The 27,784-nt window shown below is 39.7% G+C and overlaps 1 protein-coding gene across 10 annotated transcripts in view; it reads left to right on the forward strand.

Annotated features, from left to right (window-relative positions):
* SMYD3 (SET and MYND domain containing 3) overlaps positions 1–27,784 on the forward strand; it is a 391,015-nt gene that overhangs the window by 166,352 nt on the left and 196,879 nt on the right. The window contains exon 1 of one of the 10 annotated variants that reach the window (XM_066995533.1): positions 22,423–22,442. The exons of the other annotated variants lie outside the window; for them this stretch is intronic. Coding sequence (XP_066851634.1) covers positions 22,440–22,442 — 3 coding nt within the window. The 5' untranslated portion in view covers positions 22,423–22,439. Of the gene's footprint in view, positions 1–22,422; positions 22,443–27,784 lie in introns of those variants that run through there. 10 annotated transcript variants of the gene reach the window in all.

The raw sequence follows: 27,784 nt of genomic DNA on the forward strand, positions 1-27,784 counted from the left end.
ACAGCCAGAGAGGAAAAACACTAGATGAAAATCAGTGTTTTATTTACAAGAATAAAACACAACAATGTAAAATCAGTTGAAATCACTTCTGTTTGTAATAGCTTTTTCAGACATCTTTTTAAATCTCTTCAGTCAACTAGTAAAAAAATAAACAAAAAACCCAAATTCTTCTCTATTTTATTAAAGACTTTTTTTAAAGGAAAGCTGAATTCAAAGAGTTGGGTCCAGCTGTGATACAGCAAACGTACTAGCTCTCTAAATTTCTTTTAGCTCTTGTATCGTTTGTGAAGTACTGAAAAATTGTTTTTCTCATTTTAAAATCAAATAACTAATTTGTTTTGGGAAAAAAAAAAGGCAGCAAACAGCCCCATATTGCTTCTTGGTTGGCCATATGTTTTTCAGTTAGTTTGTATCATTCAGTTCTTGTTCTTCCTATGTTAAGAAGCACTGGGGAAGGTAGGACTTTTCGCTACACCATCTCTCTGTATTTAGATAGTGGATGTATCTATAGTTGTGGGAACAAACCAAGACCAGCAGACAGCAGGAGCTGCTTAGCAATGTTGTTTCTCGCTGCTCTGAATGTTGCAGGTTGGACCAAACTCATCCTGGGGTTTCAGTGGACTTGTGTAGAAGCTTTGAATGGCAGACTGATGAGGGTGTCTGGCAAAGCACCTGGGTCAGATATGGAAACAGCTTTCCAGTCCCGTACTCAGGAAATGGTAGCTGTAGTTGTAATTCTCATGAAAATGAGCCAAGCTTTAAATAGGAATTTGTTCCAACATCTGAACTTAGAAAGTACGGTTTTAGGGTTCAGATTTGGACTCCTCTGTAATTACTGTGCAGCATGGAAATGACTGAGGTGAGATTGTTGCTATCTGTAAAGACAAGTCATTAAATTCGTGGGAGCATTCAGCTCTCCCTTTTGTGCAAGTGTGTGCTCGGCAGCTGAAAAAGTGCCCTCCTCTTAAATGAGTATATTCCTAACAGTCAATGTGATCATAAGATGAACAATTGCAGTATATTATGTTTCATTATCATTTTCTTTACTACATTTTTTTTCTTTTTTTAAACCAAGGCTTTAATAGGATGTTTATTTTTTTAACACATACCGTGGAACATACTGCAAATCTATACATGATTAATGATTTTTTTTTTAATTTAGAGTATATGTACTACTAAGGAATCATTTATTTTGCAGCAGACATACCTGAAACAGCCTTGTAATTTTAAGTAATTATTTAAACCAGCAGCTAGCTTTCTGCTTCTTTTTATATTCTCTATTAAGGTACAACTTGAAAAGCCTCAAAGCAAAAGGTTTCTGTAACAAATTTTTTAAATGTAGAAGTGCTTTACATTGTATAATGAGTTGCAAATAGAAATTCAATTTTGAAGTGTTTGCTGCTTTGAGAACCAGCCAAAATATTCATATGAAGTCTTGATATCTTTTTGTTTCCCAAAGAGTTGGTATGTGACTGATCCAGAACAAAACTGAGTGTGTACACAAGGGCTTGCTCACTGCTGGTGAAGACCTGCCCAGCATAAAGTTCATCACTCCTGCACCATGCATGTGTTGCTTCTCCAGGTGTGTCTGATAGGAGAGGGAACGTGGTGGCTGCTGTGTGTTGACCTCACTGTGCTGCGTCCCTTCCATGTAGCCAAGGCGCAGTAAGCAGAATGGCTTCTGGTGTGACTGGAGAAAGTGGCCTCATTGACCACCTACTTAAGTTGTTTTCATAAATCAGAAGAAAACCTGCAGCCATGGGTTAAGAGAGCTGGTTCGGTTTTGCTGATGGAAGTAAAAACTTTTGGTTTGCTCTCAGTCAGTAGATCTGACTGTGTATGTGGAGGGAGAAGACTTCCTGCATGATTAAATTTTATTTTAAAATTTTCACAAATGGTTTTTACCCCGGCACTACATTTAAATGGGGGTTAGGGTACTGTTTAGCTCACGTGGAGTGAACATAACCCAGTGATAAAGTTATGTCTCCTGGGAAACATCCTCCTACCATGGTGAACAACATTTGTGACGTTTTTGTTGCAGTAGCAGAAATCTTGTATTTTGATGAGGGAGAGGGAACCACCACTTTTTGGGGGATCTGTGGTGGTTTTACCCAGCTGGGCAGCTGAACACCACCATAACTGCTCTCTTACTCCCCCTCCTAAAAGGAAAAGGGGAGAAAATGTGATGGAAAAGGGGTCAAGGGTTGAGATAAGGACAGGGAGATTACTCAATCATTGTCATGGGCAAAACTGACACAGCATAGGGAAATAATAGAGTTTATTACCTATCACTAGCAGCCCAGATCTGTGAGGAACTAGAATCAACTTGCCCCCCATCCATCCTCTCCTACTTCCCCCCCCGAGTGGCACAGGGGAATGGGGGCTGCGGTCAGTCCCTGATGCTTCATCTCCACCTCTCCCTCACGGTCACTCCCTGCCCCTGCTCCCCGTGGGGTCCCTCCCACGGGATGCCGTCCTGCCCGAACTGAGCCTGCGGGGGCTGCCCACAGGCAGCAGCTCTTCAAGCACTGCTCCCACATGGCTCCGTACCACGGGGTCCATCCCCCAGGAGCAAACTGCTCCAGCACGGGTCCCCCACGGGCGGCAGCTCCCCCCAGACCCCCTGCTCCTGCGTGGGCTCCTCTCCACGGGCTGCAGCTCCGGCCCGGGGCCTGCTCCTGCGGGGGCTCTCCATGGGCTGCAGCCTCCTCCAGGCCACATCCACCTGCTCCACCGGGGGCTCCTCCACGGGCTGCAGCGTGGAGATCTGCTCTGTGTGGGACCCATGGGCTGCAGGGGGACAGCCTGCTCCACCAGGGGCCTCTCCCTGCACAGGCCGCAGGGGAACTGCTGCTGCGTGCCTGGAGCACCTCCTGCCCTCCTGCTGCACTGACTTGGGGGCTGCAGGGCTGGTTCTCACTCCTCACTGTCCCAGCTGTTGTTGCACAGCAGGTTTTTCACTTTCTTAAACCTTCTCTCCCAGAGACACAAACAGCATCGCTCCCTGGCTCATCTCTAGCCAGCAGCAGGTCCCTTCTGGAGCCGGCTGGAGATGTCTTACCTAACATGGTGTAGCTGCTGGGCTCTGCTCACAAAGGTCATCCCTGCAGCCCCCTGCTACAAAACCCTTGCAACAGAAACCTTACACAGGATCATTATTATGTTTGCATATTCTGTTTTTAAGACAGGCTGAGCATTAATGAATATTGAGAAGAAAACATGATCTGATACTATTTTGAGCTTCCTACCAAAATGAGAAGCAAATTTTTGTCAACCTATTTGGTATGTATGTTTTGTAGTTATGCAATAAAAACTAGACTAGCATGTGGGCTGGTTCAGGGCCAGGAGATAAGTTCTCATCCAGGGGAGATTTTTCTACTTACTGATTTATTTTTGCCCTTCCACATAGAGTGACCATATAAAATACCTTCAGCGTGCCCTGCTTACCACTCTGGTGTTTTCAGCAATTTGCTCTCTGTCTCTAGGGTTATGCTGTCAGCTGCAATAAAGTGTCATTGCTGCCAATTCTCAGTTTATTGAGAGTTCTTAGATATTTAGTGTCCAGTTTCTCAGACCCCTGTCTTGTGCAAGCCATGTGGGACGTTTCTGAGCCAGAAATGTGTGTGGCTCATCCCTGCACGGTGGTAATAAAATACAGAGCCAAGGATTGTCTCCTGTCAGTGACAGGCAGGTTCAACTTTCTTTCTCTTTCTCTTGCTTTGTGCAAATAAATATTTGGCCTTTACGATTCAGAAGAAACCTTGAAAATGTTGTCTGAGTGAACCGTTATGAATCAATAGCCAAATAACTAGAATCTCAGCTTTATTACTCACAGAAAAATCCTTGTGATTTTTGGTGGGTTTCTTTACTTGTTTCCTTTTCAAGGAAAATGGAAAAAATCTGAATTTTTTGATTGCCTAAGTGGGGTTATACTGCAGCTGCTGTTTCTTCATGACCTTTTGGGAACTGGGCAGACTAGATCCTGGTCTGGCCTCAAAAATGCAGACGCAGACATAGAACAGCTGAGAACTACTGCACTGAGGGCAGCCCTGCTGTATGTTGTCTGCTCTTCGTAATGAATCCAGGATGTTTCCTGATGCCTTTCTGGGAATTTGTTTAAAAAAAAAAAAATAATCCAGTGGCAAGATTGCTTCTGGTACAGCTTCCATCCAGGCCAGGTGGAGGTTAAGCTGCTTCATGCCCCAGTCCCCTGTTGAGTTTTGAAGCAAGCAGTGTGTTGAAGGTTGGGCAGTTAGGCAGCTCGTAAACATTGAGCGGTTTAAATAGAAACAGGCTGCAGAGGATTTTGGGACTGCATTCTGAACTTTGACTATTTTGTGGTGTTAGGAAGTAATGAGGGTATTACCATTCTTCACTGAGCCCCAGTTTAATAACTCTATGAGCTTAATTACCTTCAGGGTCATTATTTTTTTCTTTTACATCTGGCTAATTTTGTAAATGTCAAACAGTGTGGGACTAAGTAATCTCTCATTTTGTGTCATTTTGTATCTTTTGGTAACTAAGATCATATCTTTCTCAACAGAGATCAGTTAGAAAACTTGAAAAACAATCACAGAATCACAGAATCATCTAGGTTGGAAGAGACCTCCAAGATCACCCAGTCCAACCTATGACGTAACACTAACAAGTCCTCCACTAAACCATATCCCTAAGCTCTACATCTAAACATCTTCTAAAGACCTCCAGGGATGGTGACTGAACCGCTTCCCTGGGCAGCCTATTCCAATGCCTAACAACCCTTTCAGTAAATGCTCATTTCAGTTTAGGCAAGGTAGGACTGCTGCGATGTTTCCAAAAATCTTAAAGGATTAGTAGTCAGAGTTGTTTTAGGATCCTTTAAGGTTTAAGGAGACACACAATGTAGTGAAAATAATGTGAAAGCTCCAAACTAAATGCAACGCTTCATTTGCGTCTTGGAAGTTAAAGATACATTTAGCCTTTTTCATTTGCTATGGAGGAGCGTTGCAATGCAGTTTTGTTTTGGTCTGGCCTCAGTGTTACTTCATAAAATTCATCCTGCAGGGAAAGAAATCTGCACAGCAGGTGAGTGTAAAGACATGGATCTGTTCATCTAGTCCTGTATGCACTGCCCACGATTGCTGGCACGTGATGCATGTGCAAAATGGAGCTGCAACTGCAGAGCCTCTTGTGAAGTACCACTGTGGCAGTATGTTGTGAAAAAAGTATGATCAGGAAACAATTACAGCAGCTAAAACATTACATGCAGTAGAGAGAACATCACGGTCAATTTAAACATCGGTAGTAGTTCCTGAAAAAAATAAATCTTCAACCTGTCTTGCACTCCTGTCTATTGCTCAGTTGAGGGAGTGGAAGAAACGATTCAAGAAAAGTTTTGTAGGGTATGTTGAATAGTCTGGCTCTATTGCTACAAATGTCTTAAATGTTCAGTTAGCAGCATTAGATCTAGTGAAGTCTGGACTTTTTCTTGAGTGAGAGAGGGAAAGGCCGGGTGGGTGTGCAACAGTGTTTGAGACTGGAGGGCAAAGGGAGATTTATGGAATGTGTCTGCTTGGTCAGAGGAAATTGTCCCTACCTCATACTCTCCAAATATGGGCATCAACGTAGGGAGGATTCTGAGCGTTATACTGAAAATACATTGGCTGAAAAGATGATGGAGGAACGCTGAAACTTACTACTATTACCTGTAGTAAAAGAGCTAGTGGAGCTCAAAAGTAAAGCTCAAAAAAGCTAAAGAGTAAAGACAAGTGGAGCCCAACTGCCAAAAGCAAACAAGCCATGTTAGCTAGCATTCTAATATTAGAGCACTTATTAGGTACCAAAATCATGATACAACTCGAGATTCTGCCTCCAGTTCAAAGTATTTTTTTTCAAATGAGTGTTAATGTCTTTGTCATATTTTTCCTGCTTACTGTCATTGCTAGGCTAAGTCAGAATTTGGGGATTTTAGGCTAAGTAACTACCAAACAGTGCTGATGTTCAAAGAATGATATTGCTGATGAGCTTTCTAGTACAGAAGTGATTCTTCGCCAGATTGAGACCATGTGATAGCTGATGCCATCTCTTAAGCAATAAGCAAAAGGGGTTTATCACCAACATTTTGTTAGGCATTTTCATAACGTGCTGTTTTATGTTTTGTTTTACTGTCTGAAGTTTTCAAGCTGGTTTCTTTTGAGACAGGTGACGTGTATAAAAACAGTAAGTGTAGAGATGCAGAGTTTGACAGCCCATGAAAACAACTATCCATGGTACTAACAGCAAATCTGATTTGTAATTCTGAATTATACATTGCAAAACAGTGGAAATTCTTAAGAACAGTTGCATACTTCTGGAAGTTTGTTTTTTAAAAATAATGTTCCCCTGTGTTGCAAGTGTCAGCAGCTGCTGCTCCAAATTTGGCCAAATATTAGGACAAGAATTTGAATTTCGTTTTCACACTGAGTTCTCTCTTCCTTATCCATCAGCTCTGCAGTTCCTGTGACTCTCTGCCCTGAGTTTCCTTTGTTTTCTGAATAACTCCATGCTCTTTGATGGCTATGTAATTCCTGCCTCTATTTTGATAGTATCGTTTTGGTGAACGCCTGCTCAAATTGCTTGTGGCTTTGCCAGTAATGCATAAAGTGCTTGTTAAAACCATGATGCTCAATGCTGACAGTAGTACAGCGTTTCTTTCCCTGTTCCTGTGCCCACGTGGTGGTGCATCAAATGCTCCTGGCCAGTATGAATTTCTCTGCAGACCCTGTGAAGTCTTTGTGGTTTGGTTTGGTCATGGTAAAACAAGGTGCTGCCTGCTGCTACTAAGTCCCTGCTTTGGGCTCCCCTGGAGCTCACTGCTGGGCATGCTGGCGAGGGTGTTTTCATCAGCTTGTATTTTCTTCACCCTAACTCTTGCCAAGTAGACTGATTAATCATTATGCCAATAGTAATTTCTGCATGTCCTTATTGTGTGTTAACAAGGTAAAAAGCTAATTAGGACTTCAGCAAACCATCATATTAGTTGTAAGTGTTCCCTCCAAAATACATTACTTTGAAATCATTTTCACTCAGAGTCCTGTACATTTCTGAGTGTCCTAAAGAAGCTGCTATTTAAAAGTTATCTTTCTCAAATCAGGTAATAGTTCAAGGACCCTGTATAAATTCTCTTAATTTAATGAGGAAGACAGGAGTAGATTAGCCAGCTGTCTCAGCTGCAGGCTGGTAACGTTTGCACTGAGAGGAGAGCTCAACCCAAACCAGATAAACAGATGATTTCTGAAATCCACGGCGAGAGAGAGAACTTCTTGAAGAGGTTTTCATTCTGAGAACCCTGTACTTTTTTTTTTTTTCCCTCTTCACAGTCCAGGGTATCTTTATGTATTTCTGTGAAAATCTGTTGCTTCTTCAGAGCATTTTACGGTTTGCCATGATGACTGTGGCTTGGTGCCAGCCGGGTGCACAACCTGACTTGCTGTGAGACAAGACTAGGGGCTGTTCCAGATAGCTGGCAGCTACAAATATCTGCAAAGCTGAGACAGGCAACCTTGCTGCCAGCTGTCTCTGTCTGACAGAATGCCATCTTGGGTTACATGTAAGGAAAAGCATGAATAGAAAAATGTGTGTTTTTAGCTGACTGAGCTAAAGAATCAGAATTTTGACAGCTCGTAGGATTTAAGAGGGATACATGCTAGGGCTCTTGCTTCACTCTTTAACAGACAGATTCAAAATCTTTTTTGTGATCTTAGCAAAATGAAAGTTATTTATGCAATCCATCTATTGGGAACAAAATAATTTACGTCCAACTGCTCCATAATAGAGATGATATTGATGTAATTATAAAGAAAACTTAGTCATTGGAAGGGAGGGAGAAGTTAAGATCAGCATGTATTAAATATGTATTAAATATAAATAAACAATAATAAATGGGAAACTGCTCTTACCACTGTGCAATTGTGTATCAAGACACAAATGTTTTCTGAGCACTGGAATGGATGGGGAATTCATTTGCATCTAAAAGTTAAGTAGATTGTTTTAAAAACTGAAAAACAAGTTTCTCTATCACTAAACTGTGCTTAAAAGCAGTCATAAATATTTCAAAGCAGTCTGCCCAGAGTGGGAGACAGTCTCATCACCTAATTGCCTGTGAGAGGTGTTTTTTTTTCCCCTTACACATCAGTACCAGAATTTACAACATGAAACTTCACCACCATGTCTCTAAGGAGTGACATGGAGTGCCCGGCTGCTTAAAATTCCCTTCAACCCTGAAGTATTGCAGTTCTGCTTACCCAAAAACTCAGGATCATTGCTTGAACTAGCAGCAGCATAATCCTCTGAGGTGCTGGTGTGTGAGGAACCAGGAAGGCTCCGGTAGGTGTGGTAGGAAAGCTCGCAGGGATGACAGCTCCCAGGCGTGCAGCGGGAGCAGTGCTGGATTTATTTCACTGTAGACACAGGGCTCAGGCAGGACTGCTCCCACCTCACGATGGGGACAAGGATGATGAATTGCAGGGAAGGAGAGCCCTGCTGAGCTGCGAGTGTCCATGGGGGAAGGTGGTCCCTGACGCAACTTCTTGTGTGCGCCGTGGGGACATGTGGGAGACCTCAGGCATCATAAGCAATGAAATGCCCCAAGCCAGAAGAGAGAGAGAAATGAACAGACAATAAAAATATTAGCAAGGAGCTTCCATCGCCTCTGTCATCTTCTTTCCCTTGGGCAAAACAAAACAACTCCCCAGCCCTTTGTTGCCCTGCCTGTGTAATTTCTGTTCCTCTGCAGAGGTCAGAGGAGTGGTGGTGGTGCAGTGAGGTCAGAACTGGGAGTCCCCTGCAATCCCATCCTCACTCACTCACTAGAGGAGTTAATTTTCTGGGTTAGTCTAAGGTCTGCAATTTATACTTGGGTTGGAATTAGATGATCTTTGAGGTCCCTTCCAACCTAAAGCACAGTATGATTGTATTCCATACGTAACTCTGTAAGACAGCAGTGCTGGAATGGTGCAGAGGTGCTCTATGTGGTGGCACTGGCATGTATTTACACCAAAAGACCCTGGACGCAGATGTGCTCCGGGCACTTGGATGCACAGTCTGCTTTGTGGTTGCGTCCCAACCTCCAGGCTGGGAGGCGTTGCTGTCAATCTGTATCTCGGCTGTTGTTGCCATGCCATCAGTGGCTTGCCGTGCATGCCTCCTCTCACTAACTTTTCAAGTAATGCAATAAGAGAAAGTACCACTTCTTCCACACTACTTCTCTGATGCCAAAGCAGGTGACGTACAGTAGAGCAGCGTGTCTTGTCGGAGTGAGATTCAGCCTGTTAATGAAGTGAAGACCCTGCTCCTCTCCCTCAGCGAAAGCTTCCCCATCAGTCCTGTGGTGCACGGCTAAAGCAGGCTCCAGGAATAGGAATAAGGAGCCCACTGTGTGATGACTGAGTTTGTGTTTTGTTATTGACTTCACGATTCACTCTGTAGCTAGAGCAAACATTTTCTGCCATTTTAAGGAGAGAAAAACCAGCTGAGTAAAGCTGAAGTTTCCAGTTAATGACTGTTCAGGAAGGTGGCAGAAAACCTGTGTGTTTCCTCCTAGTGCTAAAAGCTGCGAATGATTCCTCCTCAGGAGCAGAGCAGCTCTCCTCCCAGCAGAGCCAGAGTGCTAATTGTGCTGTTTTGCATGTCAAGGCAATTTTCTCTTCCTATGGATCTGCTCGGCATGGTAGTGGATCCATAAGCTACGTGTTTGGGCGTTGTTTTTTTTTTTTTTTTTAAAAAGGCCGCTTCATTTTACACGAGGTGGGAATAAGATGTAGAAGGATAATCTCTCTACTCCTCTTTGATCTCTGAAAAGTAGTATCATTCAAGATGAGATTCTCCACTTGGGAATCCTTCTTACACAGACTTGCTTATGGATTCTGGCTTTTCTAATTCATCCAAGGATTACACACTTTGTTAGTTTCCATAGAGCTCTTTTTTACTCCTGGTATAAACATACAATTCCCATTCATGAGAAGAAAACAGCTTGAGGTACATCTACCCAGGGTAAAAACTGTTTTTATTATGTGGAATATTTTAACCCCTTAAAGGCACAACCCTGCCTTTTATCAGTGGGAGCACCTACATCTACATGCAAAAATCTTCTATTTAGGAGTTATCCTGTAGATCTCTGACATTTCCTGGGGGTGAAAAGGAGGTTTCTATAAGCCTTCACAGATTCCTTCATTTAATGTTACTACTAGAGACAGTTTCACAGATAAAATCTTTTATGCGTGTTTTTCACAACTCTGTATGTGAGAGAGAAATCAAGATGGTAATTGATTATATGGAATTTTTCAGTAACGCTACTTATACATGTTTCATTGCTCAGCTTTGTGTACAGAATATGATTAGAAGATTTACAGCTAAAGTAAAAGAATAAAACAAGTATTGTTTTACATTAGATTTTAAATTCAGGCATCACTTCAACCTTAATTAACAGATTATTTATTTGATGTAATCATTAAAGTTCTGACATACATAACTTCTTTTAAAAATCTGTATTCTGTAGTTTCACTTGTATAATCTCAGTCTTGAGTTTTATGTGAAGCGGTGTTTGAAGAAAAAATATTCATCCATCATTTCTTCTACTAAATTCAGAAGAAGATCTTTAGGAATAATTCAAAGACTTTCAAAAATCCCAGCCACTTTAAAAACAGAGTTTCCAATACAATTTTCTCAGCATGTGAAAAATAGGTCAGAATTTGTACCTTTGATCTCATCTGAATGTTTTGTTGTTGTCAGATAGGCAACATATATATTGCAAAATGGATGTCAGAGCCAGTTTTCTGGTTCTGATGCCTGTGCAACTTGAGACTTTTCTCAATCAAAAAATTCGTCATCTTCAATACAGCAAATGTGAAAGAGCTGAGATTAGGGAACTTACTATACGATAACTCCAACAATTATGGTTGGATTTTCAGTTCTTAATGCTCCCTTTTATTTCCTATAAAAATTAACATGTTCAACATTTTTTTCTCTGTTGAAAGTCTAGTATCTGATAGTTTAGACAGACTTTCTTCTTCTGCAACATGCAGTTTCTCTTCCTATACCAGAATCTTTAAAACATTCAGTTGGCAATTCCTATTATAGTTGCTTATTTGGACCAGGCAAATTGCCGAATAAAAGGCTTGTAAATTATCTGCTTTATATTTGTGCTGTCCTCAAAGGACTGAAATTTGCTTTGGGGAAAAGCAAAGGACCAAGTAATAACATTTTCTTTTTTTAAAGCACTGCCAGAAACTTAATTTCAGAGAGCTTTTTATTATTAAATTTCCCAGCCTTCCTTTCAAGCACTTTATTAGGAACACAGCTCATTTATTTGGGAGGGGGAGGAAAGCATTGAGGAAGGGGGAGATGAAGGTGAAAAGCAAGCTCATTAATTCTAATTGTGATCTAAGTGTACTTTTCATGTTGGCAACAATTTCATTTTTCTAATGCAGAGTCATTGTCAAAGACTCATTTTAATGTGGAAACCTTAAAGTATTGGGGAAATTGTTTTTCTTGTACTTTTTTTTTTTTGGAGCTCTTTTATATCGAAAATGTTAAGGCCTTTGGAATGTTTAAGTGGTTTTCCTACAACAGGTGAAAAAGACAGACCTTTGGTGCTTTATTGGCAGGAACAAGAGAAATCAAAGATTTGATTGCTTTAATTATGAACTAGATGCAGCTTTTAGCACTAGGCTCGAGTCTGATGCTGCTAGAGAAGTGAAGGGAAGTTTAGGTAGTAGATGCAGCATCAGGAGAAATTGATTCCACTTAAGAGTTGTGTTCTGCAGATGTGTTTTTGTTCATTTACATCCAAGGCTTAGCATCAAGGCACCTAGATTTTAAGAAGTGACCCTTTGCTTCTAGGTTGCAAAAGAAAGGCGTCCTGGTAAGATGCAACAGAAGAGGTCAGTGGCTGCCTTTAGCTATACAATAAATGCATAAATTTTCTCAATGAAAGACGGGAAAGCTGTGAGCCCACTTAAAGAAAATACATAAAACGTAGGTGTGGGGACAATCCAAAATGCTCTTGATTTTCATCCATGTATGATTTGAGTCTTGGTAGCTGAATACTGACTGTCTCAACACACTGTTTTGACAGTAGAGACCAAATTGAGGTGTTGGTGATGCCTGAGAGAGCTGAATGGAAACTAGAATTTCCATTCCCCAGGAAATCCACACATTCTGAAATTTTATGCAATTCCAGCTTGAGGCGAAGTCTGTCAAAATTAGTATTCTAAGATATTCTGGTTTAGGACCATAGAAACATTTTAGCTTTAGTATTGTCTGAAGAAAAAAGAACGCTTGTTTTTTTCTGTTTAAATGCTTACCAAATCTAATCAAATTAAATTAAAAACTTCAATAACAAATAGCTCTCTCCTAAAACTCCTTCACTATTTGATAGCCTGTGGACTGAAGCCATGTTCCTCTCAGGCAAGGCCTTGATCTTCTGCCCTTTGAATTTAACCAGTTTTCTGCCCTTTCTTCTATCTGTCCATTCTGGGTCCTGCTGGAGCTCCCAGCCATTAGGCTATCCTTTTCAGACAGCTGTTTCTGAAATGCAGGGGTCCTGTCAAGGAAAATGATGGAATAAATTTCAACTTCCTTAGCACCATTAATGAGTTGTTTTTAGCTTCCTGCAAGTAAGGCATGAGGAGACCTCTGAAGAGTCGTGAGTTTTTGGTGCTTTTAAAACTTGAGATCAGGAACATGCTTTTCTTCTACGCTATTTCATGTTCACTTTTAACTCTTTCCCTAAAATATTCTCTGCTGACTCATCTATATCACTTGTTAAGCCTCCTTTTCTTGTTGCTGGTTTTGTGTCTTTCACAGGGTTGATTTTTTTTTTTGACTGCCTGATTTGCATTGCATTTGCTTGTTCTCTCTGAATGTGAGGCATAATCCCTCAGCAATTAATGCGGCACAAGGCTATGGTCAGGATTGCTTTAAAACTTTTGGTCTTGTTTGATGGAAAGGGCTGTGTCTGCAATGATATCTAGGTGGAAGGAGCGGTGCAAATGATGTATTTCTTCCAGGTGGCACGTTGCATTATTTGTAGGCTAGAGAACTGTGACAGCACAGACTTGAAGGAATACACCATACTGTTTTATAAATTACAAAAAATAATAACAGTGAGCTGAGAGGAGGCAGCTGGAGCAAGGCAGAACAGGCACATCCCACTTCCCGTGTTGCAGAAAGCTTGTGTGGGACACAGCAGGAGACGAGCTGTCAGCCGTACCTTCAGGTGTTGGAGCAATGTGCCATTACGGTGCTAGTATGTAACTCAAGAAGCTATTGGCACTTTTGCAAGAAACAGAGGGGAAAAAAACTTGCTACTGCTATTCGGAAATGCTAAAAGGTTTTGGTGGATGCTTGCTGCAGAGAAAAAAGCTGGATAATAATCTGGTGATAATGTGTAGCATATATTTAGTCTGGTTTTTCTACTGTAAATGCAGTTCCGTTTCATCGGGTTAACTCCCCTGACCATTATCTTCCTATACGAACTTTTCAAACCCTATCTAAGATGACGAGAATCTTATGGGAAGACATTTTCACAACGTTGAGACATTTTCACAACTGAGACTTTTTTTTTTTTTTTTTTAGTATTTTGTTTCTACATTTGTATTTGTGTGTCTTTTAGCTTAAGTTCTTCCTTTGGACTGTTGAATTCGCTTAGTAAATAATCAGACAGCAATATGATCCTTCCTGTCCTGGTCTTGCTACACTGAAGGTGAGGAGGTTTAGTCCGGTTTAATTAGAATGTTATCTTGATAATTTTTGAAGTATATTTCTGGCCCTATTCTAATTTGAAGGACTCTTTCTGGAACATGGCTGGCACTGTGCATAACATTTCAGAGGAGGAGCTTTCAAAAGTGCCTTTACCATGGAAATTAATCTTCCTTTGCTCTCCTGAGGATATATCACCTGATGAGTTTACTCTTTTCATGGCTGTATCACACCGATGATTTACAGACAGCCCATATTCTACAAATGTACTGTCTCCTACATAGCTCCTCCAGCTGACAGCTTTGTAGTTTATAACAAAGTCTTGTTATGTTTCGAAGCTTATGACCTTGCACACTGCTATTAAATTTCATCCCATTTCTATTACCCCTCCAGATCATCCAGCTCTTGCTGCATGAGCTTCCAGTCCTCCTCGTACTGACAAGGCCTCCAGTCATTTAGGCTTCAGGAAATTTACTTGTTTGCTTTTATACTTTTGTGCCAACGTCATTAATACCAGTATTAAGTATTAATTAATAGTTGTTATGATTGAAGTGTATTTTATTTTGGTGTGAACATATCAAAGTGGAGAGACCATGCCTGTGCTCATACTTAGCACTTTGCATGTTCCCAGCCTTATACAAACATTAAAGAACCAACATAAACAGTCATTTTCATAATGTGGCTTAATATTATGTGGTATAGTGAACCTTGCTTTGCCTCTTTATGCTCAAGGGATTGTAATTTGTACCCTTTTGCATGTGTAATGAAGGCTATACCTGGCATTTACTCTCTCCCATTCATCCTTTTCCTGTGGCATTCAGACCAAAGGGGGAGAGCAGCTTTGATTTCATACAGCTCCAAAAAGCCCAGGTCGTAATTTGTCTCTGGCTCGCTTCCAACTTTCTTGATGGTGCCAGCTTGCTGCAGACTTCCTCTGGTGCTGTATCATTGCAGCACCCCCCCCCCCCCCCCCCCTTTTTTTTTTAGTCTCCAGGGGGCAAGGGTGGTGTTTCTCCCACATCTGGAACTACCACTGGCATTGCACTGGCAGGAACAGAAGACCACCTGTGTTTCAAAAGTGCATGTCTGCTACATTTTCTTACATGATTGTCAGCAGGAAAGTGCTGCCTGCCTTGTGCTTGGCTTACTTTTAAAATGCTAAAGTTATCCTTTTGCCTCAAGTTAGAAATATGTACTTCTATTTTGGCAGCATGACTTCAAATAGCTGTATTTCAGATATTAAAAAAAATGTGTGTTTTCAGGATTTGCAAGAACCAGGAGCAACTGAATGTGAGATTAGCAGATAAGAATAAAGGCAGGTGAAAATACTGAAGGGTTTGAGTCAGGTTAGGGTGACAGCAGAAAGCACAGTTTGAGGGCAAACTCTCCCAGCTGTTGAAAGTGTGCTTGGAGAGAGTTGAGAGCAGAAGAAACCAGCAGCTACTTTGCAAACTACTGCGAAGTAGGGTAGGGGATTGTCAATTTTATCATGCTGTTAATAGACTGCAGGCTTTTACGTTGGCTAAAATGTGATGAATTGAGCAGAAATAATTTAAGCCTTTATCCTGCAGTTTGTTGAGGGGAGACATGCACCTGACAGCTGATAGAGTTAAGCATTTGCAGCTCAAAGGTGTAGATCCTCAGCGCTTCTGAAGAGCAAACGGGAGCTGAATTATTTACATTACTGAGTGAAGATGTCTTGTTGTTAGTCTCATCATTCATCATTGCTCAGCAAGCACCTGTGTTTCATACATTGCATCGTAAATACTGCAAAATGAATATGTAATTTTATATTCTTTGAATGTGACTCTGATTCACAGCCGCATAATGACGTGCACAACAGCCATGCTGTATTAGTTATCAAATATATATAGGGGAATGATGGTTGAGCCCAATTATACCTGTATATAAGAGATTTCTTTACTTAATAGCCCCTGTGCCAGCAGGGGACAGTGCTTTTTTAGACCAGACTTAGGCATGCTGGAATGATGTTTGGGAACAGCCTACCTGTAATATTATCTAAAATAAATGATCAGGTGAAAAAACAGGAGGTCTGTAATTTGCTTTATTTTCTAATATTGAAAATATAAAGTTTAAGGAATCTCATTCATGCCAATAGCTACAATGACGAGCTCAGGACCTGAATACAGAGTAGTACTAGACTTCTATAGGTCAGGGCTACAAAACCTGTAGAAACCTAGAAGTCTTGCTTGGAAAGAAAAGGTGAAAGACTCCAGATCTACGTGGATGAATGACCACCTCTAAAACAGATGTTAAGATTTTGACAAAAAGCTGACAGCAAATGGAAAATACAGTTTTCTTGTCAAAGACAGGCAATACAAGAATAAAATGAAATTACCAAAGTTGTTTAAATCTTACAAAAGAAATTTGAAGAGTACCTCATGTATAGCAATAACAACAGTGAATGAACAACTAAAGAAGACACAGAACTACTCTGTCAATAAGTGGGTTAGGATTAGATTAGTCCAAAAATCAAAATAATGACCAATATTGATCTATAGGTTTTAGTAAAGACTGTGATGCTGAACATGAGCATAAAGACAGTGTACATCCCAGACTGGAAACAAGCACAGTAACATCAGAGGTGGATGTAGAAAAAGTGGATGATGTCTATCCGTTCATTCTAAACAAGCTAGCACATGATTATTGGTAGCAAATATGTTTAATGAAATACTGATTTGTTTGTGTGTTCTTAATTATTAACTAGCAGTGGCTAAGTTATCAGCAAAAGAAATGAAAACTCAGGTCAAAAAAGAAGGGGTATGAAAGTGATTGATTATGGGGAAATAGGGAGGAGGAGTAAGAGTGCTTGATTTGTTCAGATAGGTCAAATGAAGATTTTGCAAGGCACCTGACCGTTCTCTGGAAGTGTATTAACACCATTAAGTATAAGTGGGAAGGGGTAGATGAAAACTGTTAGTTAGAAAAAGATTTTGAACATGCCAGTAGTGGGGCTTTTGAGCAAGGTTCAGTAAGAGCAGTTCTAAAAATATGTGAAAGAGGAACAAAACCTAATTGACTCTGACTCGGTGCTCTACCGTGGTAGCTTTTTTCTGAGTGTGCTGTTTGGCTTTTCAGGTCAGACATTCTGTTCAGGAGAAATTTGCCTGGCATTTTGGGACAGGTGGTGGTGAGCAAGCTTGCATTTTGGTTGTCTGACATGCAGTTGCATGTCAGTTGCATGCATGAGCATTTCCTGAGTGCATGGTCAGGATGAACTGCATGTGTGCAGTTTGCTTGGCAAATCCATAGTGCTTCCCAGTGCCTGCATGCTGTGCTTTGGCCTTGGCTCATGTGCATGTGGGAAGATTCAACGCATCATGGAAATGCCTGATTGACTGTGTGTATGGAAACCACAGGTGCAGTGGATGCACTTTAGGCCAGGGGCTTTGCCAATATGCCAGCTTGACTGGGCATGAGCTTTGCTAATGGATTTCTGCTGAGGAAATGCAAGATAAAAATATGGTTGTCCTTGGCAGGAAACATTTGTGAAAGAGATTGTATGACATGGGCTCTCTTACCCTGGGACCATGTGTTTTCAAACCCAGGTCTTTCTTATCCTTGGGCAGTCATAGTATTTTTCCATGACTAAACAAAAGTTACCATTTTGATAGAATGTTGAATTTTTTTTTAATTGTATGTTTAATTTGGCAGTATTGTATGCCCTTACAAACAGTTTAAACCAAATCATTAAACTAAAAGTTGAGTTAGCGTTTCTTAATTCTGTTAAGAATTTTGTTTTAGGTACCCTGGCTCTAACACAAACTAAATTAAATTGAATTCTAGCTGAGAGTTGGTTCTGGTATTTGTGTTTCTGAAGTCACTATTTGAAGTTCTCGGTTATAGCATTTCTGTAGTTTAATTTTAAAACATATGTACTTTGTGATGACAAATGGGTTAGAGCACTGTGAGGACGTGGGTGAAACAGAAGGGTATTTTCATGTGAAATAAGTTAGTGATAAATGTATCAAGAGTAACAAAGAGTGGGCTTAGATGTAATATAAAAACACCAATAAGAAAAAATAGGTGAGAAGCAATGAGTGACATGGGAGTCCAAATTAAGAAAAAACACAAATATTAAACGGTATTTATGAGATTATTTTTTTCTTTTGAACAAGAGAGTATTATGGTAGTTATCAATAGAATTGATTCATTTTCAGCATTTAAAAGTCAAAAGCAGACAGTAGAAAATAACAGTGCTGATGAGAGATGGCACAAACATGGTTTGGAAAGGCATACTCTGCTAAAAGAGAAACAAAATCTGTCTGCTCTAAAGGGGGATGTCTGACAGATAATCAACTGATGTTTGCATCAAGGTCAGTCACTGGAAGTGACTGCAGTCTCTAAGTTTTTAGATTAAAAAAAAAAAGTATCTTTTAACTAGATTGATCCTTAGGTGTATTTACATTGAATTAATGGAACTGCAGCTTGGGTTAAATGAGTACTTGTTGTTTTGGTTGAGATCAGATTTTGCTTAGCAAAGCTCAGCATTATTGTATTTTACATCACGGTGAGATTTTGTTAATGTGCAAAACTAAAAATAATGGCATAGCTGCTGCATTTCAACTCTCATCTTTTGGCTGAAGCACAGACTTTCAACTCCATCAACAATTTTGGTTCTGGAATTATTTGTTGGGATGCATGACTTTATCTAAAGCACAGACTGGATAAATCCATACAGATTTGACAACTTCTGGAACAAAACTTTCATCAATTTATTGTAATGTAATTTTGCATATGATCACAGCTACTATTGTAACTGCTCCTAAGTGTTTTTTCGGCTAGTAACATGAACAAATGTTTGATGCTTGGAGGAAGGAGTGTTTTCAAAAATGAAATCTGAAGCTGTTGCATTGCTGTACTGGGAAAAGGTGGGAGCAAGAGGCTCAACTGTGCTTCAGCTTTCATGTATCTGCTTTCATCTTCACACTGATGACTTTTGACACGAAGGAGGGGAGCTTGTTTATAGGGAAGAGATGCAGATTTTCTAAAGCTAATCAACTGAGTTTTTATCATCAGAAAAAAATGTTGAAATACACATGAGAATTTACCCAGATTAAGCTAGACATGTAATGCAAAGTGTTACTTAAAGATCTGTTGGCAGGAGGAATTTCCCTAGTCAGCTTCTGAATTTGAGGCCAAAATCTGCAGTCGTTGGTCTAGCAAAACTAACTGTATTATTTTTCACCTGTTTGACGAAGAATGATAGGATTTTGCTCTATCAGTTTAAAAAAAAAAAAAAGTAAGGATATTTAGGGAAAAAAAAGTGAATTGTTATGATAAATGCTCAGGTAATGAGAGAACACTGAGCTCTGGGCTCAAAGGAGAGTGTTAGGATTAATAAGATTTTTGGTCAAGTCTACATGTTGCAGATTTACAGTAGAAGACTGGGAATCTTGAGGGAGAGCCATAGAGATGCTCCTTACCCTATATAGTAAAAGCTTTCCTGGTTATTGTGCAAATAGCAAAATCTTTTTTACTTAATATCTCAGCAGACATTGACATTGTTAATGTGATTAATGTGCACGTATAAAAGCCTGGAAACTGGGGACCTAGCAGTCTGTAGCAGTGTGGCTTTGCCATACCTGTTAAAAACTTAAGGAAGCATTCTCATTCCTTGCAGCTGACAAGTGAATTAAAGCCTGTTGACCAAAAGCACATCCTTGCTACATTGCGTAGCCTCTTTCAGCTATCCTGGAGGTTTATATGATGAGCTAGCCATTCCGTGAATAAATGGCTTCCGAAAGCAAGCCAACACAACACCTACAGTGTCTCTGTTGTTTTTCCCTCATTCTCCAAGCCCACTAAAAATAGAACTTTTGCTGATTTCCTGAGGTTGGTGAATGCTTTTCAACTTCTCTCTATAAATCATTGAAATTATTATATTTCTGCTTCCTGGAGGGAAATGTGCATGGCAGGATTCAAGCCAGCTGTTGAAAGTGATCCTTAAGGGCATGGCATGAGGTTGCACTGTTGGTGCCTTTTTATTGTCATCGTATGTTGGCAGCAGCTGTTACAGAAATGGAATTTTTGTACAAACCAGTTCTTAGGGTCAGATCCTGGACATGTTTCTGTGGCCAGCTTTGAGCAGAGCTTGTCCAGTGTGCATGAGGGAAGAAGATGTGAGGTGCTATAAAATGGCAGGTCTGTGAAGGCTGCAAAGCCATGTCACATCTACCTGGTTGTTTGTGTGCTGAGTAGGAATAGATTCAGAACTGCCATTTAGCTTTCTTTTGGAGAAGAAATGTAATATTTGAAGAGTTTGGTGCTTCCTTAAAGCAGTGTGCCTTGGAGCATGGTTACTTACAAACAGCATGTAAGCAAAGGCCCTGTGGAAACACTAGTCAGATCTCCTGGAAAATAACAATAGTTTCCTGAACTTGCTCAAATTGGGGAGGTTGAGGCAGATAAGGAAGACTCCCGGCTTTTTGTAGGACATTTTCCTGTCCTCTGATTGGTTTGTGAATTCAATGAAAAATTCAAAATTTTCCTGTTTCCCAGAAGACCCTCTTCTCACCCTGCGACATAGGCTGCAGTCCTATGTGACTGTGACACTCGGGGCCTTTACCGTCACTTGCCAGCACCTTTCCTGGCCTTCCTATGTTTCCCAGGGGTGCATTCGTGCTGGAGCGGGCACCAGTGATGTCTGCAGCCCCTGGAGCCATGGGGGCATGGGGCATTGGGATGCCGTTTGCCCAGGGATGGTGTTGGGGCTGAGCTTGTCCCAGAGCAGCGAGGCTGAACCCCTCAGGGCACGTTTCTGTTTCCCGTGTTGAAGTACGTTTCTGAATACTAATTACCATTTACAACTGTTTTAATGTCTGCTGAGAGACTTAGCTCAAGGGAAGCAAAATGATTGTGGTAATAGTTTGAAAAACAAGTACAAAAGCCACATTTTTAGCAAAGCACTTGGCTTGCTTTACATTAAACTTGCCCTCAAGTTCCATATTTATTTTTAATATGTTACTCCTGCAGCTTCTCTTCCTCCACAGTGATTTTCCCTTGCTGCACAGCATCCGCTCAGCTTTCCTTGTCCCAAGCAGAGCTGTCAATCTTCAAGATTAAATTGGCATCATCCTTTCCCCAGCTCCAGCTCTCCTTGGCTTCTTTCAAGTTCTTGTCAGTGCAATCTCCATATAGTGCGCTATATAAATATAGAATATATATATATATTTATATCTATACTCGTTTTGTTTCTTTTGGATTGTACCCAGTCTATCACAGTGGTCAAAATTGTTTCTGGCAGCCATGGAGATAATTAAAGTGTGTCATAATATTGTGAATAGTATATTGCATTATATACATCACTGGGGAGTTCTGGATATGAAAATATAACTGTTAGGCTTATAGTCAGAAATCTGAAGATTGCCTTATAGAACTTCTTGTCATGGTTGACTAACAAATTTGACTTAAAAGTAGAACATATCTATGAGCCTCTTCCAGACCTATTTAGACTGCACGTAAGAGCTGTTTTGAATTTTGAGCAGAGATGAAATGCGTTTAATAAGAATCTGCCTAAGTTAATCAACTAGAATCCAGGAATAATCAATGGCAAAGCTACCTGGGTGAATGTCTTGCAATTTTTAAGGCTGCACTGCCGCTTCTGTCTTCACCCCAGTGGTTTGTTGTTTGTTTTTGTTTTCCAATTTTTATTTCTTACCAAAATATGTTTTGGTTTTGATTATTATTAATTTTTTTTGGTGAACTTATTTTTTGCCATGGTGAACTGTGACAGTTGATATTTCTAAATGCTTTTTTTGTCCACTAGTCAGTCTTGTCTGTTGTGGAAGCTGCCAGGACCTCAATGTGAACGCAGAGTGGGTTTGTGAATTTAGTCTTTGGACACTGTGTATACGTTGCAGAAATGTGAATTTAGTACATGTGTGGCCTGTAGGTATATTCAAAACTTTGTGGTATCGTCATACTACTTTTTTTTTTTTGATTTAAGGAATAAATAGCACGACATTTGATATAGCAGTGCCAAGGATGCCAGATTCTAGAGTATTCAGACAATTTTCTATGAACTTTGGGTTTAGATGAACAACCTATTAACTCCATTAACCTCAGTCTGTTGTATCTGTGAGCAAGTACCACAATAACAGAGTGACTGCTGTAATAAGCTGTGGTGTCTACCGTTGTCATTATTGAGAACAGTTTAATTGTAAGATTGATCCAATGAAGCATGGATTATCCCTTTATTTATCTCCTTGTTTGATATTTTTATTTCAAATAACACTGAACTCAGCAATTTCTTTAGTTTTGTGAAAATGCATTTAGCCCAGAAAATAAAGTTGCTAGAGGGTGTACATCTTAAGGAGCGTGTATCCTGTATTACAGAGGATTATCTTACATGGAAGAGAAGCAATGCCGAGAAGCAAAGCAAACAGGTCCTTGGGCAAAGAGCTTTGGCTCAGGGGTCTCATCACCTCCTTGGGGACAGTGAAATTCAAGTCATAAGGCAATTTTGCTGAGACTGAACTTCGCGCAGTCCATCACAGTGGAAACATCACCTGAAACTTGTAATTTGAGTTCCCTTCTTAATAAATCCTTGATTCATTCCTTTTTTTTTAATCATAGGAATGATTAAACAAGCCACCTAAATGATTCCACTTTCCTAGCTAGTATATTACACGTTTAAGTAACTCGTTTGTTTTATTTGTTTTGCAGGTAAGTAGCAATTAGCACCTATTTATCAACAGTTTATGGTAAGTGTATTTTATATTTAGCAAAAACTGAAATTAAACTTGTGTTTTGTTCTTTAAAGCATAAAAGTTAGTCATGCAATAAGATTTGTTTCAGGTGCTAAGCCTGAAATTACGACATGTCCCAGGTCACTAGCAGGGCTCTGACAGTGCTCAGTGTCCTCTATGGGAGTGCACGCATTATAAAATAAACCTGTTTTTCTAACACAGCATTTGTTTTTCCCATTAGTTTTAAGCCTTAGTATGGTATTTAGTTGCTGTCCAAGCATATTTTAAAATTTAATTCGTCCATTTTTAGTGTTTTTTTACTTTCCAGCCTCTTCAGAGTCAGTTATTATATTGTTGTTATAGTGTGAGAGGTGTAACAGCTTTGTGCTGCAATGTTTGGAATTTAAACTATGTATATGGTAAATTTTTTCTTGTGGTAAGACTGACAGACTCTCAGCGCTTGGCATTGCTTGAGCATTTGACCCCCTTAGAAAAAGTCACTGTGTTTTTCCTCCTCATAGTTTTAATTTTGTAGAAGTTTTTGCTATTTTTAGACTACATACAATTCTTACCTTTTTTTGCCAATATCTTCTCCTTTCTTCTCTTTGTATGTCCCATTTTTTTTTCCTGGAGCATTTTTTATTTTGAATTCATATTGTTCTCTTCAACTGATCACACAACTCAGCCCTCCATAGTCACAGAGGCTTTCTTTCATCCTTACCATACCTTGACAACACCCGTAAGTTTATGATCTAGTCTACTTTCATTCAAATGTATTTGTTATACCAGTGGCTTAATTAGCTCATTTTCTTTGAATATATTTTCTTATTTTCCCATGGCATCTTCTCCAGAGGTTTCCCTTAGTTGTGCTGCTTGCTCCCTGTCATCTTTTGTAAAATGTGTTGCCAGAGCATTATTGCTCTATGTCAACTATCATTTTCTTCCTAAAGATTTTTCTTGTTTGTACTTGTGCATGTACATGCAAAAGTGAGGTAGATTTATTTAAATACAGAGCAACAGGGATATAAGATGTCTGCTAAATTTCTCCAGACTCAAGCCTGGATGCGGAGTTGCGTATTTTCTCCAGAGGTCAAATCTGAATTCCTTCTGTCCCTTGAGACACCATTATTATTCTACATCTCTATTTTACCTTTCTGTGAAAAGTTGGGTAGATTGCTGTGTTTCCATAATTTAAATTTCTGATGGCATGCTACAGGACTGGTATTGTCAAATAATAAGACTGAATGGATTACTTGTCATTTGTTTTCTTCTTTGCTCTGCCCAGTCTGGAGTGGGGGGGGCCTCTTGGGGGCTTATCCTGGTGGTCTCAGCTTGAGGTCCAGCAGAAGGGTTTCAAGAGCTGATTTCCTAGATGTGATGCCTCATGTTAAGCCTTGAATTAAGAAATTAAAGATGAAACTGCTGATTACACTGTGGTTATCATAGCTGAAAGCACTAGCAGTCTTTTTGAATGAAAAGGTTACCTCTGAACAGCAGTAAAAAAGAAAATAACCCTGGTGCTAATTGACTTGGACATATTTTATTTTGGTATTTGTATTGTACTTTTTACATAACTTTCAATATGTTTTCCCAAAATTGAACATATTTCCTAGCATATTTTTCCACCTTCCAGTGGAAACACAGTATATTATATAAGCAGGTCAGATGCAAAAATAGATCTTAGGGTGTTGTGGTCTCAGAAATTTGTAGCATGTAGTTCTGCATATTGTTTCTGAGGCAATGTTTCCAGAAAAGTTGTAGAAATATGGACATTTGTAGTGGTTCAATTCAAATTCTGTTCTGTGAATATGCTGGAAATAGTAACAAGTGAGACTTTTTTGGTGTAATAAGCAGAAAAAATAATTAGAGTAAACAAATCATCCTTATTAAAAATATATCTATTGCACCTATACAATGAGTTTTACATTTAAAGTGAGGACCTGGATGTATGAAGATTATGCATGAAAAATATGCTGTAGCTCCCAATATCTCTTACTTGTTAAAGTGTTGAATACATTTTCTGCAAATTTTCCAAAAGACTCATTGTTTGGAATGAGATAAAAATAATGTTTTAAAAATTTCTTGTAGGCAACTATGTTTTTTTGTGTTGCTGGAAATGATCTTAGCCAAGCCAATGCCTTACGTGCATGAAAGTGACTAGTGAATGAACTTTTTCAGTTTATGAACCTATTTCTAGAATTATTTTTCCTTTTATCTGGGAGCTTCTGTGCTGGAACTGTTGAAAATAAATTAATTCTTCAAAGAAACTCATGAAGAATTGTCCTCTCAGAAAGTGTTTTTTACTTCCTATTCTGGATATGCCTATTAATTGAAGATAGAAAGATCACCCTTTATTAATCTGTGTACTGTGGTCTGGTATGGGCGCTGCTATGCACCTTCCTCAGGCTTTCTGACTGTGAGTGTGTGGGAAAGGAAGACCGGTCTGTTCTTATTTCCACTGATAGCAAGAAGCAGCCACAATCACCAGTCCTTTCACCATAAAAAGTTCATGCACTATTGAACTTTGCTATCTTCCTTTAGTATCTGTTTTGCTGTTGTATTCTTTGTTATGAAACAATACGAATTCTGGTCGTATTTAATTTGGCTTTAATCTAAAAATTTAATTGGCTTTAAATTAAATTGGCTAAAAATTTAATTTGGCTTTAAGTTTTCCCAAAAGTATTGTCACCATTACTCTTAATAAAAAAAGTTATGTAAAATGCTGAACGTCAGTGGAAATAATGGTGCTGTTTCCTTTGTCTCAGTAGTTGTAGAGTACCTCCCTTTTACAGGCAGTCAAGATTAGATCTCCTATTGGCTTCTTATGGCAGGGATTGACTCTGATATAGCAGCAAAAACCATAAGCAGGTTGTTTTAATAGAAATAATTACACTGAATCCAGCACATCCCATTTCATGTCTTATCTGAGTAAAGCAGCTAGATTATGAATTTATTAAAATAACAATCAAATACCAGTTCATCTCTGTGTGACTCCATTTTAACAAGCAACTGTCACATTCAGTGTTTTATAACTCTTTCATTGCTATGGTTTCTTCAGTGAAGGAAAGAATAAAAGCAGTGGCTGTCTGAGGTATTTATCTATGACTATCTGTTCTCAGTGAGTTACCCTGATATATTTATGTTTGGGAACTAATGTGTTAACTGGTATTAAAACATGAACTTCTCCTTTAGTGTATTTGGCCCCAAGACTATTGCTAGCTCTTGTGTCTTAAATAAGTTGTATTTCATAGCCACGGTACATCTGTCTTTCTGGAAGAATACATAACATCGCATTGGAGTTGACAGAAAACTCATGTAAACTGTGAAGGACATTTGAACTCATTTGTGATAACGTAAAGTCTATTGACATTTTATCTCCTGACCTTCAGTGTTTAAACACAGTTTTCTGTAGGCCATCTTCTCTACAACTAAGCTTTTCCTAGTAGCCCTTTACTAATACCATCAGACTGAAAAAATGACTTTAACAGTCTTGGGGTTCCTCTCAAAATTTTCTGCTAGCTGCAGACGATGGAATATATAACATGAAAAATTCACGTGCTATTTTGGGAGTGTGAAAGGTTTAACAACCGAAGTGGCTGCTGTGCCATTCTTGATGTAGCTGGGGAGGATCAAGCCTGTATATAAACCTCAGTGTACACATGGCATCTTTGTGTGCTTTGTCAATCTTTTGGAACTTCACAGTTGTACAAACCTTTATCAAAATGAACTGTGAGCTTGCTATAGCCTGTACAATCACAAGGGATGAAGCGCTCTCAAGCTGTTACTTTCACTAGGCTTTTTGAAAAGTTTGAGGAAAGATGAGAGCAAAAGGGGTATTTCGTATAGCCAGAGGACAAGGCACCAATTTCTTCCATCCAAAAATTTTAAATCCTACTTTCATATCAGAGAATAACTTCTGGGAGGATTGATCTTGTGGAAGATGAAGGAATTGATCAGAGGTTTTATAGCTTGGTAGCTGTAGAAATGTATCAGGTTACTACTATTGTTTTAATTGTTTCCTGATATTTCATTTAGCATTCTTGAAAACTAACATGGTTTTGATTAGTCTAAATGTTAAAACTTGTGTAAAACAGGGATAAGCATGACTGGTTTCCTGAATGTGGAAGGGTCTCAATCTGATATTTTTTAAAGTTCCCAATTGCCAGATTAAAGGAGCAAACACCATTTAAAGGAGAGTGCCAGTGACAATTTCTCTGTGCTGTTTTGTCATATGCGTCAGGAAGCAGATCTCAGGGACAACATCTGGGTGTAGGGGAGGCTGTTTCATGACTTTCATCCTTTTTACTGTCTGCAGGCTCTTTCCAAAAGGTTGCAAATTAATGCGAACTTGGTGACTTTGATGCTGGGTACTTGTCTACAGGCTGAGCTGGTAGTGCAAAGGTACTGTCACTGAGCAGTCAGGTGCTGCTAAGTTGTAGTGCTGATCAAAATGGTTCATTGGGCCAAATTTACTATTATTATTATTTAAGCGTATATTTTTTGTGTGTGCTTTGTAATGCTTCCAAAAGAACAACCATTTTCCTAACTTGACTTTGAAGCTGTAAGTGTCAGGTTGCAAACTAGAACCAACTGGTGTGGTGCCCACACACCACTTAAAACACCAGGGTGCCTGGACCCTGGCACTGCTCAGGTCCTCTCTGCATCAGTATTGCTCAGTAATGTTCATGAGAGCAGGACCTCACCCTTCAGCCAAACGTTGCAGACTGATTGTAGGTAGGGATGCTGGTGTCCGTGGTACTCTGTCCAAGCCTGGTACCCCATGCTCTTTACTCCAGGCCTGTGAGTAACTGACATGTACAGTTTGGTGTGCTTTTTGACAATAAAAGTAGCAAGGATCTCGGAAAGAGAGGGTAAGAAAACTGCAGTGTAGATGTACCTGCTGATATGGTAAGGTATGCTGAAACAAAGTCTGACAATGATTTAGCTTTATGTGGAAGGAAACAACTCAGCATATATATGCCATAAGTCCTGTGGGTTTTAGTCAGTGTCTCTTCTGACAACAACAAATACAAACTCTTATCACTGCAATGAGCTTTTGTGTGGTTATTACTGATATATATTAATTTCTCAAAATGTAATGGGCCACAAAAAATCAGTGTCTCAACAAGTGTATCTATATTCATGTTTTAATTCAGACCAGCAGTGCACCTCTGAAGTGAATTTCCCCTTTGGTTGGTTTTAGTTGAGCAGTAGTCCTGGAGTGCATGATCTTGTGTTTTCGATGAAACTAAACTGGAAAATGTGCTCTGGGAGTCCTGAATGCACTCCAGGTGCAAGAGGGCTTCAGGCCAAGACACCCAAGCAGAGCTAGTCTGAAGTTTAAACAAAGACATAGA

The sequence above is a fragment of the Anser cygnoides genome, chromosome 3 (genome assembly GCF_040182565.1).
Source record: "Anser cygnoides isolate HZ-2024a breed goose chromosome 3, Taihu_goose_T2T_genome, whole genome shotgun sequence".
In the NCBI taxonomy this organism is placed as follows: domain Eukaryota; kingdom Metazoa; phylum Chordata; class Aves; order Anseriformes; family Anatidae; genus Anser; species Anser cygnoides.